The sequence below is a fragment of the Cryptomeria japonica genome, chromosome 8 (genome assembly GCF_030272615.1).
Source record: "Cryptomeria japonica chromosome 8, Sugi_1.0, whole genome shotgun sequence".
In the NCBI taxonomy this organism is placed as follows: domain Eukaryota; kingdom Viridiplantae; phylum Streptophyta; class Pinopsida; order Cupressales; family Cupressaceae; genus Cryptomeria; species Cryptomeria japonica.
Window position 1 is genome coordinate 517,424,543 of NC_081412.1, and position 16,265 is coordinate 517,440,807.

Genomic DNA, 16,265 nt, shown 5'->3' on the forward strand with positions numbered 1-16,265 from the left:
CATTCGATGGAGTCTGGAGTCAGGACGCTGAAAAAAAATTAGAGTGGAGAAGAAGGTTTTTGGCATCTTAAAATATCACAAAAATGATGTGCACCATAGACTTCCATGTGGTTTTGAGGTTGTAAATTGGTGTTAGGGAGTCCACTGGGGCGCTGTCCTCGACCTCCTACCCATACATCAACTGGAAGGGTGTGGGGGAGTTCGTATCCACTGTAAAGGCGCAGGAATTGGGGAAGGATCAGACAAGTACTATGGGCGAAGAGGAATGTTGGCTAAGGGAGATGGAGATAACACCTATGTCGCCTAGGCCGGCTACTACCATTTCTCCCCCACAGGCGACTTCTGGGAGTAGGGACCCTCGGGAGGACGTAGAGGTGGGGGTGGTTGACATAGACAGCCACGATTCCCCTGGAGATATGGCACATTCGACAGAAGTGCAGGGTAGAGAGTTGGCACTTGAACAGAAGACAGAGGTCCCATCAGACAGAGTGGAGGTTCACACGGAGAGCAGGCACCCAAGCAGGATAGACGTGGAGGCTTACCTCCAGGATGTGGTTGGTCGAGGGCAGACATACTTCTAGGAGATGGTGCAGACTTATCTACAGGACGAGTTACGTAGAGGGCGGGAGGTCATAGCATCCCTACAGGCAGAGGCCTCGAAGAGCACCGCCTAGGAGTTGGAGCGGATGCTCAGGTTTGTACGGGAGGGGTGTCCTCAGGCATTTGCTGCCCCGTTTTGAGATAAGGGGATGCCCAGAGACTGAGACAGCAGAGATGCTGAATGCATGGGCAATGAGGGAGCCAATAGTGGAGAGTAGGGTCGTGTCTCTCATGAGGCAGGTTGAGCTGGCTTTGAGGGAGGAGTATTACACTCTTTGCCGTACGGAGCACATTTCTGCAGGGCATGAGATTGCCTGAGTGGCCGCAGAGAGAGCTCGGGAGGAGCTGACCACCAAAGTTGCGGAGTTGCAAAAAGATTTGGATATCGAGAGGGCTCAGTTCACCACGGAGAGGGCTCAGTTCACTACCGAGGAGGACCAGTTAGCAACAGAGTTGGAGGCTGCCAGAACGATGAAGATGACCCTGAGTACAAGTTTGGTGCAAGCTAGAGAGATCATGGATGAGAAGGAGAAAGTACTGGAGGCTACCAGGATGGTTAAGCTTGCCATAGAGAACAGGAAGATTGCAAAGCGGGACTTGAGGATACAGACACAACAGGTGTACGACCTGCGAGCACAGCTGGCATCACCATCTTCCTCAGCCCGCCACCTACTGTTGATTCAAGGATGCCTTCTCAGCCCCCTTCTTCTGTTCCGTGATTTTGTCTTTGATAGTCATGTATGTCATCCCTATTTTGTTTTGAGTCATCAAGAGACGACTTCTTTTTTTGGGGGGATGATGTAGTCGGGAATAATCAATTATGTTATAGTGTCATCATCGGTAATTGTGTGTTATGGGAGTCAGTTAGTTCACCCGAAGGGCAGTTGGACGCGATGGTTGGTCATACCCCCTCGGGTATTATATATTGTATCTTGTTCCCTCGGGAAATCATCATTGTAACTGGAGACTATATAAAGTAAAATATACTTGTTCTTTGTAGTTATAACACTTATCTTATGGCATACTAGCATCTCTTATTCTGTACTGTGCATTTACTTCTTATGTCTCTGAAATAGTTTCCATAGGCGAAACAATCCAAATGTAGTGATACATCATCAAAGATTTCTATAATCTATTTTCATCAATGTTTTCCAATTCAAATAGCCCGCCTTGCAAACTTTCTTCATCACCTATCAATCTTCTATCGCCATTCTCAAGCTAGGTATGAAATCCATTGGTGCTGCAGATTTCTAACCATGAGTTGAAACAAGATGAGCTCGGATCCTGTCTTAAAAGTCACTCTGTACCACTGCCTTTCAAAAATATGGCAATGATAAATAAACTAACCGTAGGGAAAAAGAATACAACTGGATGGTAAAAATTGCATGGGGATAGAACAGACTCACCCCTAAGAGAGTAGAAAACTGATTGTTTTTCATAGTAGCCTTTGTCTCCAAACTAGAAAGGCTTTAGAGTATGCAATTCAACCAGAAATTTATGGCATGTACATCTAGAGGATGCTGCACAATCCATCAGGAGGATATATAGATAAGAATATAAGTTTGGTGGTTGGATATCTTCAATCAGCACAAGTGCAGTGACAGGAAAGAGATGAACAAGTATGAAACCTTATGAACAATTTAGAGGCAGATGACCAAGCACAACCTATTTGAGCCATATCAGCAAACATGATAAATTGTGCTAGTTTTAGTTTTTTATGTATCAATCTGATGTAGTACAAGACTACTGGATGAACTATTGCAATTAAGTTTAACATTTTTTGTGTTTTATTTGTAATCATAAATACATCATTGCTTTTTTATTTGATTTTAGTATTTTCTGCTACTATAAATGAGAATATCAATGATTTCATCGAACTCGTTTATTTTGTCTTTATTTTACACTTGCAAATGTTGCAACATTAATTGAATTTTTTTATTTTCTTTATATTTACTTTTATATCACCATCCCCTCAGATGTCCCCATTTCCCTAATTATTTGCGGGAGCTCCCACACACTTCTTTTTTGTGTCCTCACATTTCCAAGTTCCCCTAAAAAGGGGACTATGTGGAACAAAACAAAGAATCTATCCATTATAGTACAAACTAAAACTCCAAAGTAATAATGTAGATATTATTCAACCACTCAAGTATGTGTACCTGGCAATTACAATGCCATCCAATGCTATTTTCATCCTCTCATCAATGCAAAGTTCTGTTGAATTTCCAAAAGCTTTATCGCCATCATTGTACATCAACTGTGTTTTGCAAAAGAAAAATTTTAATCCAAGGGAAGATGCTCAAATTGGCAAGACAATCATTAAGCAATATTCTGCAATTTAAAATCAGAAAGATTGTTTTGTAATAATCAGGCCAACCTGTAAGTTCTCCTTGCCTAGAGGAGAAAAACCATTAGAAAGAACTCTTCTGTTTCTAAGGTGAGAAACTCCCAGCATCTCACCGTTTTTTATTACCTAGATAAAAATATACAGAGGCAATTAGAATACGTGAAGCTATTATTCCTTGTCAAGCGACTAAAAATTAGTAATAGCATATAAAAGGGCATTCTCATATCTACCAAACGTTTTTTATTACTTCATGGATATAAGTAAAAAGTTGCCCATAACTTACACTTGTATGTTGAATCCCAGTAGACTTTCCAAGTAGTTCATGTTCTTTGAGGAAAGCAAATTCACCATGGATAGGTAAGAAATGCTGGGGCTTTACCATCCTAAGAACTTCCTCCTTTTAAGACAAATTATATAAGATATTAAGATTTGAACTAGATGATAAATACATTGAGAATTTGAGACATGCTTCTTCAAAACAAAAAAGATATATTTAATGTATTCTCTTCATTGAAAAAGGCACAATAAACATAATATCAAAGATTCCATCTTAGGAGAGAAATTCCCAGCAAAAGACTTTGAGCTAATCTTTAGAATATTTAAGTGGAAATGCAACCATTTCCAAATTTGTTGAGTTGGGAGGCATAACTAGTAATATCCCATAGGATGATAAATTTTCATCTATATAGTAGCAACACAAGAAACAAAAAGATAAAGTTAGAGCACATCCATCCTGCTCAAGCACTAAAAGCACATAAGCCATAGAACATTCATCTAGGATCAGTATACGGGAGATGTCCCTAGAGACATGAACTACAACCATCCAAATCTACAATTTAGTTCCTTGTTCAATCATGTGGCTGTGCTTCCCCTGTTTGTGATCCATAGCTTGAGAATGCCTCATACATGACTCGATCATTCACCATATGGTACTATTTAAAAAATCCATTTACCCTTCAAAGCAAGGTCAAAAGAGTTCAACTGTGCGTGGAAGATGCCCCAAATTTAAGAAGCTACATTCATAAATAAACCAAAAACGATTCATTATTGAAAATCAAAATGAATATTCATCATGCGCAGGGTACTCTGACAGTTTTAGTCTTTACATTTGGTTAGCTTGACTGATAAGATTAAATAATAGATAAATTCTTGGATTTTTCTGAAACCCTTAGACTCCACTCTATCATCATTAGGGAAATTACGTTAATACTGTGTTTTAGTATCTCTCTAACTATAAATGCTCTTTGGAAGTCAGAAACTAAAGACAAAAAAATTATTTGTAGCGAAATAGTATCTTTGAACCCTGAACATAATTTAGAAAAAAATCAACCAAAGTATCAGACCTCTGACAGAGGTTCTAACCAAAAACTAACCAGTTAATTGACTGCATGGCATTTGAACCTAAGCAAATCCAACATCATTACATTTAAGCAAATTTTTTTCTTTCAAAGTTGAAAACTACTCAATGCTTCAAATATTGTCTGAAAAACTTTCATGGATGCTAATCATCCCTCTGTGCCATGCAGTTATTAATGCATTGATGACAAACTATGGGATTAATGGTCTGTAATTATTTGGATATCGCATCAAAATAAAAACCACAGATTTACAGGAAAATAATAATAGTGACGAGAAAAATACACAGAATCAATTAGCTTTACCCTTCCATGTGTGAAGCCAGATATAGATTCTCTTAAGTTGGAAGCAAATATCGCATGGAAAACCAGATATTAATCAACAAATCAGATTTTAAAGGCTAAGCAGACCATGAAATTTTCAAAAGTTAATATAAATTGACTCAGACTTGATAGCCAATTGACTAGTGATCAATCTTAGGAAACATTTATCAGTGTTTCACTATTGCCCTCAAGATGTTTATGACTGTGTACAGCCAAAATGTTTCTGACATTTTTTTTCACTAAAAGAATTCTGTGACTGACAAATTTGAAAGCTTTCCATGGGAAAAAATATCTGCAAGCGTGTTCTTTGAAAATTAAAACATTTATGCAATTTTCTTTTGTTTTTTTAGTTGTATATCTTTTGCATGTTACAATATCTATTCACAAGTGGTGCATAAGTGCTTCATGTTTAGGTGTTTTACAGTAGACATGTGTATATCTAAGTTGTAATGTGTTTGTAAAGTAAAGTAGTTGGATGGCTAGTTTGCAAAGAAGGCTAAGGAACAACAGCAGGACTTGGCTGCAGTGCTGCACAAAGAAAACATGGAATGAAGAGTTCTAGAAACAATCTTAAAAACCGTGGTTCAAAAACAAAACAATAGAGCTAGACTTAACAAAGGCAAAAAGAAATCCATTAAAAATATTTGTAGCATGATTTTGTAACTCAAAGGCGTCACATGAAAGCATTCAAGCCTAGTTGGTAAAGATACAGATAAATTTAAATTCTGAGCATTTCTTAAGCAGAATGCCTTGGAGCCTACAAATATTATTCTTAGAGATCACAGATTGCTGGAGAGACACAGATGTTGTTTTTATGATCAGAATTCAATTAGACAGAGATAAAACAATAATGAACAATAATACACAGTCAATACCCAGCAGCAATTATATCTCTTATATAATAAATGAAGGAGCAGAAAATCTGCTTTACAATTTAGCCACACACTTGGCTAATATGAAACAATAAGAATAGCACCTCTCCTAGGTGCGATTATACAACGAATGATAAATTTTCTTAATCACAATCTGCCTGATAAAAGAGATGTCGATCTCCCTGTGGTAGTACGCACTTGTCTTAATGAATTGATTATCTTTATAGAGAGAGCAGTGCCCTCTACAAATACTAGATGATATGGACTCTACCAAACAATGCGTCTCTCCAAGATACGTCGGTCTCTTGCAAAATGACATATCACTTACAAAAGGTGGTGATCATTAATGAAGCACCTCTTCACGAAAATGGGCTCCAAATAAATATATATATATAGCCACAACTTATTTATTTGCTTATTAATTATACTTATTTATTTGCCTATTAATTAGGTCGATAGAAGGATGAGGCTCAAAGCTATATCATCAACACTCCCTCTTAGCTAGGGAGGAATCCTTCTAGATATTCAATGTCATGGAGTCTCTCAACATAACACCCACAATGGCTACACCCATTTGTGGAAAAGAGCTCATCAAGGAGTCACTCTACTTGATATCATCATGGAGCCACTCAACATGACGTCCACCGTGACTACACTCATGTATGGAAAGAAACATGTGCACAAGTGCCCATCACGGAGTCACTCAATGTGATGTCATCATGGAGTCTCTCAACGTGATGTCCACCATGGCTACTCCCATGTGTGGAAAAACACAAGTACAAAGAATTCATCACAGAGTCTCTCAACGTGATGTTGTCATGGAGTCTCTTAACATGACATCCACCATGGCTACTCCCAGAGGGTGTAAAGAACCACATCTGTAATATCCCCACTTTGAAATAGAATTTAATAATAAATTATAATAATAAAATTAAAATATAAAATGATATAATTAAATATGATTAATTAAAAATTAATTAAGTTAATGAAAAGTCAAAAGACATGAAAGGAAAAGTTGTGACTCCCTCAACAATGATATATAAGAGGGAGAAGAAAACCTCATTTGAGGGGGGGATAATTTGGTAATGAGAAGTGCATATCTGATTTAAATAATAAGTGCAGATTTGATTATGAAAGGTTGTGTCCCTTTCAAATGGTAGAAATAATGAAGAGTTGCACTCTTTCAAAGGGTGATAATGGTGAAAGGGTGTGTCTCTTGCCAAAGGGCATACATGATGAAGAGGTGTAACCTCTCCCTCAAATTGAGAGATATAAAGGGAAGGAATCAAAAGCATCTAGTGAAATCACCATTGATAAGATTAGATCAGAATTGTTATCAAGTTATAGGAAGTAACATTTGTGTTCTTTGTGGTATGCCTCCCAATCTGCAGGCAACATCTACAATGCGAACTCTGACCGTAGGCTACAATTCGCGTACAGGTAAGAGGGGTTAAGAAATCTTAAGGTATATATGTGTGTGGACATGTGTGCCACACACACACATATATATTAATGCATTTTTATGAATACATATATCTCTAATGATTACTTATATGAATGTAGCAATAAAGATAGGAATCTATGTAGAATATAAAGATTAAAGAATATGTAAATTATGGAATGGAAAACAGTAATGAATTATAAAATGTAATATTAATGTGATTATATGATGGAGGCTATAGGGAAGAAATTCCCTTAGCCTAATGGAGGGATTATGATAATCCCTGGTAGGCAGTATATACTGAATATCTATATGCATATATATGGCTTGGTTGACTAAGTTCATCCAAGAAGAGACGGATTTGGCCGGTCCCCTCAAATGGACTTGGATGATGAGATGCATCATCCAAGGCAAGGAATTGACATATGGTCTTCCTTGGATGGCTTGAGTGTAAGAAATTACACCCAAGACAGGAATCAAATTAACTTTCGATTTCCTGGATGGCTTGGGTGTAAGAAGTTACATCCAAGACAGGAGTCGAATTAACCTTCGATTTCCTAGATGGGTTGGGTGTAAGAAGTTACATCCAAGACAAGAATCGAATTAACCTTCGATTTCCTGGATGGCATGGGTGTAAGAAGTTACATCCAAGACAAGAATCGAATTAACCTTCGATTTCTTGGATGGCTTGGGTGTAAGAAATTACATCCAAGACAAGAATCGAATTCACCTTCGATTTCCTGGATGGCTCGGAACCAAGATGGGTTCCAAGAAGGCAAGCTTCACAGCTGCCTAAGGACATATCTTCGTATGGCATTCGTATCCTTTTTATTTTAAAGAATTGAAAGTAGTGTTAATTAAGTAATTGAACTTTAATTGCAAATTAGATTAGTTATGTATATATATTTTTGTTGTGTTCTAACAATCTGTTTTGCAGGACAATGATCTCTAACTAGTAGGGACATTACAACATCTCCCTCTCAGAGATTGACAAGGGCTTTCACCTCAAATTTCTCCATCTCAGAGAAAAATGCATTATAGCAAATCACAAAAAGATCACTAATGCTGAGTATCCCTCTCAGCAAGGGCTTCATTCTCCAAAACTCCAAAGCTTGTCTCGAAAATGAACAAACTTCACTCTAGAGAGAGGATTGGTGAGAATGTCAGCCGCCTAATCATCAATGCAAATATATCTCAACTGAATAGCTTTCCTCAATACCATATCTTTGGTGTAATGGTATTTGATCTCAACATGTTTTGTTCTGTCATGGAACACTAGATTGACAGATAGCTTCACACAGCTTTGATTGTCACAATGAATAGTAGTAGGCTCCAAATATTGTATAAATAAACCTACAAAGAACTTTTGAAGCCACATTGCTTCTCGAGTTGCTACACATGCTGCAATATATTTGGCTTCTACAGTGCTTAGAGCCACTAAAGACTGCTTCCTGCTACACCAAAAAATCATGGCAAACCCCAAACTAAAGCAACATCCAGAGGTGCTCTTCTGTCAGTTACACTCCCGGCCCAATTAGAATCAGAGTAGCCTTGTAACTTCAAATCTAACCTGGAATTATATCTCAAGCCATATCCTACTGTGCCACGTAAGTATCTCAAGATATGCTTTGCTGCAACTAGATGAATTTGCCTTGGTTCACTCATGAACTGACTGAGGGCACTCACTGCATAGCAAATGTCTGGTCAAGTATTGACTAGATACATCAATGATCCAATCAACTGCCTGTACATGGTGGGATCTACCAGATCTAACTAGCTGCAAACTCACTTAATTTCTTCAAATTTGTTTCCATTGGTGTAGACATAGATTTGCAATCCAACATCCCAAATCTCTTCAAGATACCTATAGTGTACTTCCCTTGACTTAGAATAATCTCATTGGGTCTTTGCCACACTTCAAGTACTAGGAAGTAATGCATAAGACCTAAATCCTTCATCTCAAACTCAGAAGCTAACTCCTCCTTGCATTTGACAATGAGATGTTCTTCTCCAGTAAAAAATAAGTCATCAACATAAAGAACCAATATTAAAGTCTCACCATCAATTACCTTGAAGTAGAGGTTTGAATCTGCATCATTCTTGGAGAATCCCAAGCTCATCAAGTATCGATCAATCTTCTCATACCAAGCACGAGGTGCTTGTTTAAGGCCATACAATGTAATGTCCCCTTTTCTAGGCGACATGAGATAAGAAGGGGTTGACCTATCATTTGAGTTCCCGTAGGTCAACGGTATGGTTAGGGGACTCATTCTAAGGGTCATGGAGCTTTGCAGGGGCTCTACGAACCGTTTTGGTCCTTCAGACAATAGTTCCTACTTTTTAGGGAGGTCTGCTATTTTTTAGGGAGAACTAGCAATTGACTGAATGACCACCCGGGGGACCAGGGAGCAGAGAAGGATCCTTTGAGCAGTTACAAGTGTTTGGAGAGAGGTTCCTATTTTTTAGGGTGAATCCCTACTTTTTAGGAGGAACTGTCAATTGGCCTGCAGGACTTAGGCAACATCAATGATCACAATGCTTCAGATGGAATTCATATCTGAGTCACGGATTTCATTTTATTAAAATATTTCCTAAGTTGGATTAAATAAATAATAATAAAGTGGAATAATATAATCACTTTATATTAATAAAGTGGCCCCTTGGCACATTTTCCTAGAAGTTATAACTTAAAGGTTATAACTTAATAATATGGCCACTTTTAATGAGGAATTAGACCCTCAATGGGTCAAACCACTTGGGGGAAGTATTTTTTTTAATAAAAATAAACCTTTTAACATGTTTTATGATGCCAAAAGTCCAACCCTAACCCCAAATTCGAATTAGGGTTTGAGGAATGTTAAAAGAGGATTTCGGAGTTCATTTGTGCATTATGTTGGATGATTTTTTGGAGAATCATTTACTTTCAGCAGGTCTGCAGCAATTTGGCAGAATTCTGCAGCAGATTTGAAGACGAAAACCTTCAAATTGCAAGTGTAGGACGAAAACCCTTCCACCTATCAGCATATTGATCTTCATTGGAGGCTATTTTCAAGTCACTGGGGCCAAATTTTAGAGCAAATCAGAGAAATTCAGCTTCACAGAGGAATAAATTTCAAATCTGAAGAGAGAGATCACAATTTCCAGCAAGTTTGTAACCCCAATCAGCAGATTGTACCTTCCCCAAGCTCGCCATACCACCAAATCTTGTCTAGAGTTTTCAATTAAATAAATACAAGGGTTTTAACTAGGTTCTTTGGTACCAAAATTATTGTTAGCAGCTAATAAGAAGAATTCCAATACTCATTTGGTGAAATTGGTTCATAATTCATATTGGAGGTACAGGAGCAAATCAGTGGGTAGAAAGCACACCAAATTGGAGTCTCTCCTGCGGAAAGTTCAGGAATTGCATTGGAATCAGGATTTCTTCACAAATTTGTTTTAGATAATTATTCAATAGGTGAATAAAGCTCATTGGAGCCATTAGTTGCAGCTGGAGGTGCTTCATTCAATCTTTCCACCTGTTCAAGCCAATAAGTCACCTTCAATTCCTAGCACTGGACTCCTGGTAGGCCATGATTGGCTTGGGTTGTTAAGAATAAACATGTATTTCCATTTGTTCTTTGCTAATAAATAAAATCAGAAGTCTGAAATTCATTTTCAGTCAATTATTTTATGTATTGCATTTGTTATTCATTTTGCATAGTCAAATTCCAAAAGTCAATAACACGCAAGTTATCCTAGAAACCTCAAACTGCATTAAAAAACCCAAAATTCCAACCAGTGCTCAAAGAAATCAGACTCAAAAAAACATATCAGATTGTTCCAATCAGCATTGGCATCTTTCATACAATGCCCTTTTTAATCTACATACATGAGATTCCTTTCCATGAATCACAAACCCATCTTGTTGTTCAATGTACACTTCTTCAATCACACCATTAAGGAATGTTGTCTTTATGTCCATTTGGTGTAGCTTCCATCCTTTAGCTGATGTAATAGCAATAATAGTCTCGAAGGATGTATAGCGAGCAACAAGAACAAAGGTCTCCTCATAATCTATTCCCTCTTTCTGAGAGAATCCTCTAGCCACAAATCTTGCTTTGTACTTTTCAATGCTCCCATCAGCTGCATGCTTGATCTTGAAAAGCCACTTGGAAGATACAACCAATTTACCTTCTGGTCTAAGAACAACATCCCAAACATCATTCTTGAGAATGGACCGATACTCCTCTGTCATAGCATCTTTCCACACTTGTTGACTTCATGCCTCCTCAACACTGGAAGGCTCGGACTCAATGATGTGACTCATTAATGCCACATAGCCTAGAAAATTTTATGGTCTTTTGCTTTCTTTGAATGTGCCTCTAGGAGTTGCATACTTCTCTGCATCTTGCATAGTCTGTCTAGCCCATAGAGGTCTCTTTCGACCTATAGCAATATCTCTCGGACCATCAGTAGGTTGCAAAGGCTCAACTAGATCAATAGCCTCTTTTGGTTCAGAAGACTCCCTCTGAACCTCAAGAGTATGATCAACGTCCATGTCCTCAGGAGTCTCTTGTTCTTCATTATCTATCTCCATGTAAGAACCTTTAGATCTTTTGAATGCAACATCTTCTTCAAAAGAGACATCCTTGCTGATCTCTATTTGTTTTTGTCCTGGAATGTAAATCCTGTAGGCTTTTGAAGATTCACTGTAACCCACAAATATCCCTTTCTTGCCAAATGGTTCTAACTTAGATCTCTTATATTTAGGCACATGAATATAAATAGGACAACCAAAGATTCTCAAATGACTAACCTCAAGTTTCACACTTGTAAATGCTTCTTTAGGAGTCATATTTTCCAATATTCGATAAGGGCTCTGATTTTGAACATATATTGCAGTTTTGGATGCTTCTACCCAAAGGAAGGTTTGTAAATCTTGATCATAGGTCATGGCTTTGGCTGCCTCTGTTTACCCTCTAGGTGAACAGTTTAGAACATACAGATAGAATACTCAATGCAAAACAATAATGCCATAGATACTAGATAAGATCAAGTGAATATAAGAGATACTATTTAATTCATAATCATGTGTCTTTACAAGTGACCTTCCATGGTATATAAAGGTACCGAGGGGGTGCGAGGGACAACCGTCGCACCCGTAACTACCATCCCTCGGTTACATTACTAACAAAGTAAAGTACTACCTAATTAACTACTGTTTTATTCCCGCACAATATTACTACCAACATCATCCCCCCCAAAAAACAAGGTCGTCTCCTGACGACTGAAAACAAAAAGGGATGATTAACAACAGAGCATTCAAGACTGAGAATGGGGTGGAGGAAGCGTCCCTGGTGAGGGGGGTGCCGACGCACGGAGTGTGCCTACCAAGCGAGCTTGTAACTCATAGACCTGCTCAGTCCGTAGCTTGAGGTCCCGCTCCGCAACCATATGGCACTCCATCGCTGTTTTCACCATCATCACCGCCTCCAAGACCTCTTTATCTTTTTGCTCTACCATCTCCAAGGCACTACACAAGCGACTCTCCAACATAGCCCTGTCCTCGCGAGCTTCCGCCAACTCTACCTCCAAGGCACCCTTTGCCGACCTCTCCTCGGCTAACACTGAGTCCAAGGTAGCGTGCTCTGCATCCCATGAGGCCATCTCCCGAGCCAATTGCTCTTTGTGCGACTCCTCCATCTGCTAGAGTTGAGCATCCAACAACTCTCGTGCCAACACAGTCTCCTGGCGCTGGGTCTCGGTACTCTTAGCAATGTACTGCGTCCTCTGCAACTCATAGTAGGTCTCTCAGAAAACTTGCTCTATCCTCCACAACAAGGACTGTCTACTGGTCTCGCAGAGGCCCCAATCCTCCAACATCTGTAAGGTTTCCATAGCAGGCCATCCACCAAACTCAAACACTGCGCAAAGTGTGATGTGCACCTTCCCCTCATAAACCCAAGTAGCTGCTCCAACTCCTCATCTGTCTAAGCATCTCCCTGAGACCTCGCAGATGCTACCATTCGTTGGGCTTCCACAACCATATCCGCAAGGAATTGCTCCAATTCCCTATCGCCCTCCACTCTCAGAGATGCTAGGACACCATCTCTGTGAGGACTCTGGAATGGCTCGTCAAGCGGGGGGCTCGGGATCAACTCCTCCTCCTGTCTAGGACTCAGCACCAACTCGCGAATGGGTGAGTGGTCGTTCTGCACAATCCGTGATGTCTCTGGTGAACTGTCTCCGACCAGGTCCACAATCTCGTGCGGGCTCGGCTCATGCCATGGAGAGAGGACTGCTACCTCAACTGGTGCTAGTGGCGTCATTTTGTACCAACTCAGCCACACACTCATGTCCATCTGGGAAGGCATATTCATCTGGGAAGGCGTACCACTCCCTGCAAGCTACTTTGCTCGTATGGCCTCCCTATCCACCTTCCCGCTACTGTCCCCAATCTCCACTGCTGCCATGAGACTCCTATTGTCGACCACGTGATGCTTTGGTAAGGCTACCAATGCCGCGACTGCTTGTGGGGGGACCATAATCACGGGTGTCCGGCCCTGCCCAAAACCAGGAACCGGCACTGCCAATATTGCCGCTCCAGAAAGAGGCTGAGTGGTACTTGTTGAGATCGTCTGCTCGGGTAACTCACCCGAGGGTCGTGTGGCTGCTGCTGGCATAACTAAGAGAGGTGGAGGTGTGGCCGTCTGTGCTACTGCAGAAGATGTTGTCCTCGTCTCCTCCTCCACTTGTTGTTTGCCTCTACCCACCATTCTGAAACTACCCCCGATGGCCTGTGATGTATCACTAGAGTCTTCTGCCTCCTCACTCAGGTCACTAGACACGGACTCTAACTCTGTCTTCGCCTCAGACACCACCACCCATCACTTCCATTTCTTGCCTAATTGTGTATCTCTGCTCAGTGCCATCATATCCAAGTGAATCCAATAAAATATAGGGGGTTGCCTAGGGTGTACACGGCCTTGTGGTGCCAAGTGTTGTGCGTCCGGTGAGCCCTGAACGCGTACCGCATCTAGGAAGAGTCCAATCGCATGGTAGGGCATGTAGAAGGTCCTGTGCTAGAGGGTCATGAATTCCTCCATCCTATCTGCGAGTACTAATGCCCAGTCATAAACCACGCCATTACGGATGCCATTCACCAACACCACCTGCGCCATGGCAATATCTAAAGCCCTACTCGCTCCCATCAGGCGGCTCTTCAATACATCGACAAGGCACCGCCATATCCCCTCTCTCAAGAATGACTTCTTCAGACCTCTTCCTTTGCTTGCATGTTACAGACTATCAAGTTCCACTTGTGTGAGGTTGTCACGACACATCAGCTTGAGAAGTTTATCTTTTAAATCTGGGGAGATTTTCTGCCCCTTGTCCACTGTCTTTCCTTGCATCCCCGTAATACCAAAAACTCTTGTAAATTCTATCGAAGCAAAGGGCACTGTAATCTGTTGGTGCTCGTAGTCAAATACGGACTGTCGCTTGTGTGGGTCATAGGCACCAATCATGGCCCGCAGCACCACCTCAAAGTCCTTAATGCAAAAAATGGGCATCTGGATGGCCCACAGTACTTGTGCAAGTCGTAGTTGTGTCTTCATAGGGTCATCATGCGGGGTCTCGTTCCACCAATTCCTACAATTTGTTCCAGTCAAACCATCAAAGGTAATGGTGTCCATCGTCACATCATTCTTTGCTGCCATCGGCTGCTGCACTTTGGATTGCACCTTTTTCCCTTTACTTTTGTTGTTGTTAGCCATGCCGCCCCTGACCTTCACACCTGAAGGAAGAATCCAAACAACCTTCTTATTCCCAGAGGTTGACGGCACTGTAGCAGGTAACTGCTGTAACTGCTTTTGCCAATTTTTTCCACCGCTGGTGTCCATTAAATAATTCTGCCTTTGTCTTTTGTGCCCTCTTTAATATTAAAAAATAGGGTTAGAATAACAAGCCTTTGCACGTGCCTATTATCCTTGTGGGACCTTTCCTCCAGATGCTGCCCCTCGAAAAAAAAAATTCTTTGTTTTAAATGCTTCTGCGGGGGTATAACATAAATCCCACTACCATGGGAGCACAGGCTCCACCATACGGTGAGCACATGGCTCCACCGCACGGTGAGCACGTCGTGCCACCGTGCAGGAGCACGTGGACTCCACCGCAAGGTGGACACGCCGTGCCACCACACAGGAGCACGTCGTGCCACCACGCGGGAGCACGCGGGCTCCACCGCACGATGGACACGCCGTGCCACCACACGGTGAGCACGTCATGCCACCACATGGGAGCACATGAGCTCCACCACACGGTGGGCACACGGGGCTCCACTGTAAAGTGGGCACGTGGTGCCACCGCACGGTGAGCACGCAGCTTCGCCGTACGGTGCACTTTTCATTTCCTTTTTTTAAAAAAAATTCTTCCATACTGTTGTACGTTTTTTTTTTGTATTTTTTATTTCTTTGGGAGGGTTCGAGGTCGGACGATCGCCTCTGCTCGTGATACAGTTTTAATTTCAACCCATTGGTGTTGCCTACAACCTCCCGTCCATCGAGTGTCCACAACTTCACTGCTTCGTTCTCTGCCACCTCGCGGACTTTATATGGTCCTAACCATCATACCTTGAATTTACCTGGTTTAATCTCATTACACCCATTATATTTCAGTACCAGTTGTCCTAGAGCAAACCTCATTCGTTTCAAGTGCTTGTCGTGCCACAACTTCCTCCTGTTGCCTCTATAGCCCACTGGGCCATCATTCTTTTCTCATCCAGCTTGTTCAAGAAATACAATCTCTCCCTCAAGCTCTCCATGTCCCCCAGTCTATTCTCCATTGCAATGCGAAGGCTTGGTACCATGAATTCTGCTGGCACAACAGCTTCCTGCCCGTACATGAGTTGGAACGGAGTCTAGCCGATGGTCACCTTGTAGGTTGTGCGGTAGGCCCACAAGACCGAAGGTAATTTTTCTTCCCAGTCTTCTCCCTCGACACCGCACGACTTGTAGATTACCCTCATGAGAATCTTGTTGGTAGCCTCGGCCTGCCCATTGGCTTGCCGATAATAGGGGCTGGACAGTGAATGAAAATTTTTAAATTCAGTAGTGAGGAATTTAATAACGTGGTTCACAAGATGTCCACCTCAGTCGCTGGTCAATTGCATACGGATACCATACCGTGTAATGATTGGCTCATAAATGAATCTTGTTGTACTTACAGCCGAGTTGTCAGGTAGGGCCCGTGCTTCAACCCACTTGGTTAAATATTCTGTGGCTACCACAATGTAGCGACACCTCCTGGTGCGGCTGGCCTTGAGTGCCTGATAAAATCCAACCCCC

General features: G+C 41.1%; 1 protein-coding gene across 3 annotated transcripts in view; it reads right to left on the bottom strand.

The window, feature by feature from the left end:
- Window positions 1-16,265, bottom strand: part of LOC131056045 (ribonuclease J) — a 210,492-nt gene that overhangs the window by 17,709 nt on the left and 176,518 nt on the right. For all 3 annotated transcript variants that reach the window (XR_009358649.1, XM_059209599.1, XM_057990359.2), the window contains 3 exons: window positions 3,231-3,344; window positions 2,978-3,073; window positions 2,760-2,857 (listed from right to left, as the gene is read on the bottom strand). Coding sequence is in view for 2 of the 3 variants with exons in the window: in XM_059209599.1 (XP_059065582.1) it covers window positions 2,760-2,857; window positions 2,978-3,073; window positions 3,231-3,344 (308 nt within the window). In the remaining variant the exon portion in view is untranslated. The remainder of the gene's footprint in view (window positions 1-2,759; window positions 2,858-2,977; window positions 3,074-3,230; window positions 3,345-16,265) is intronic.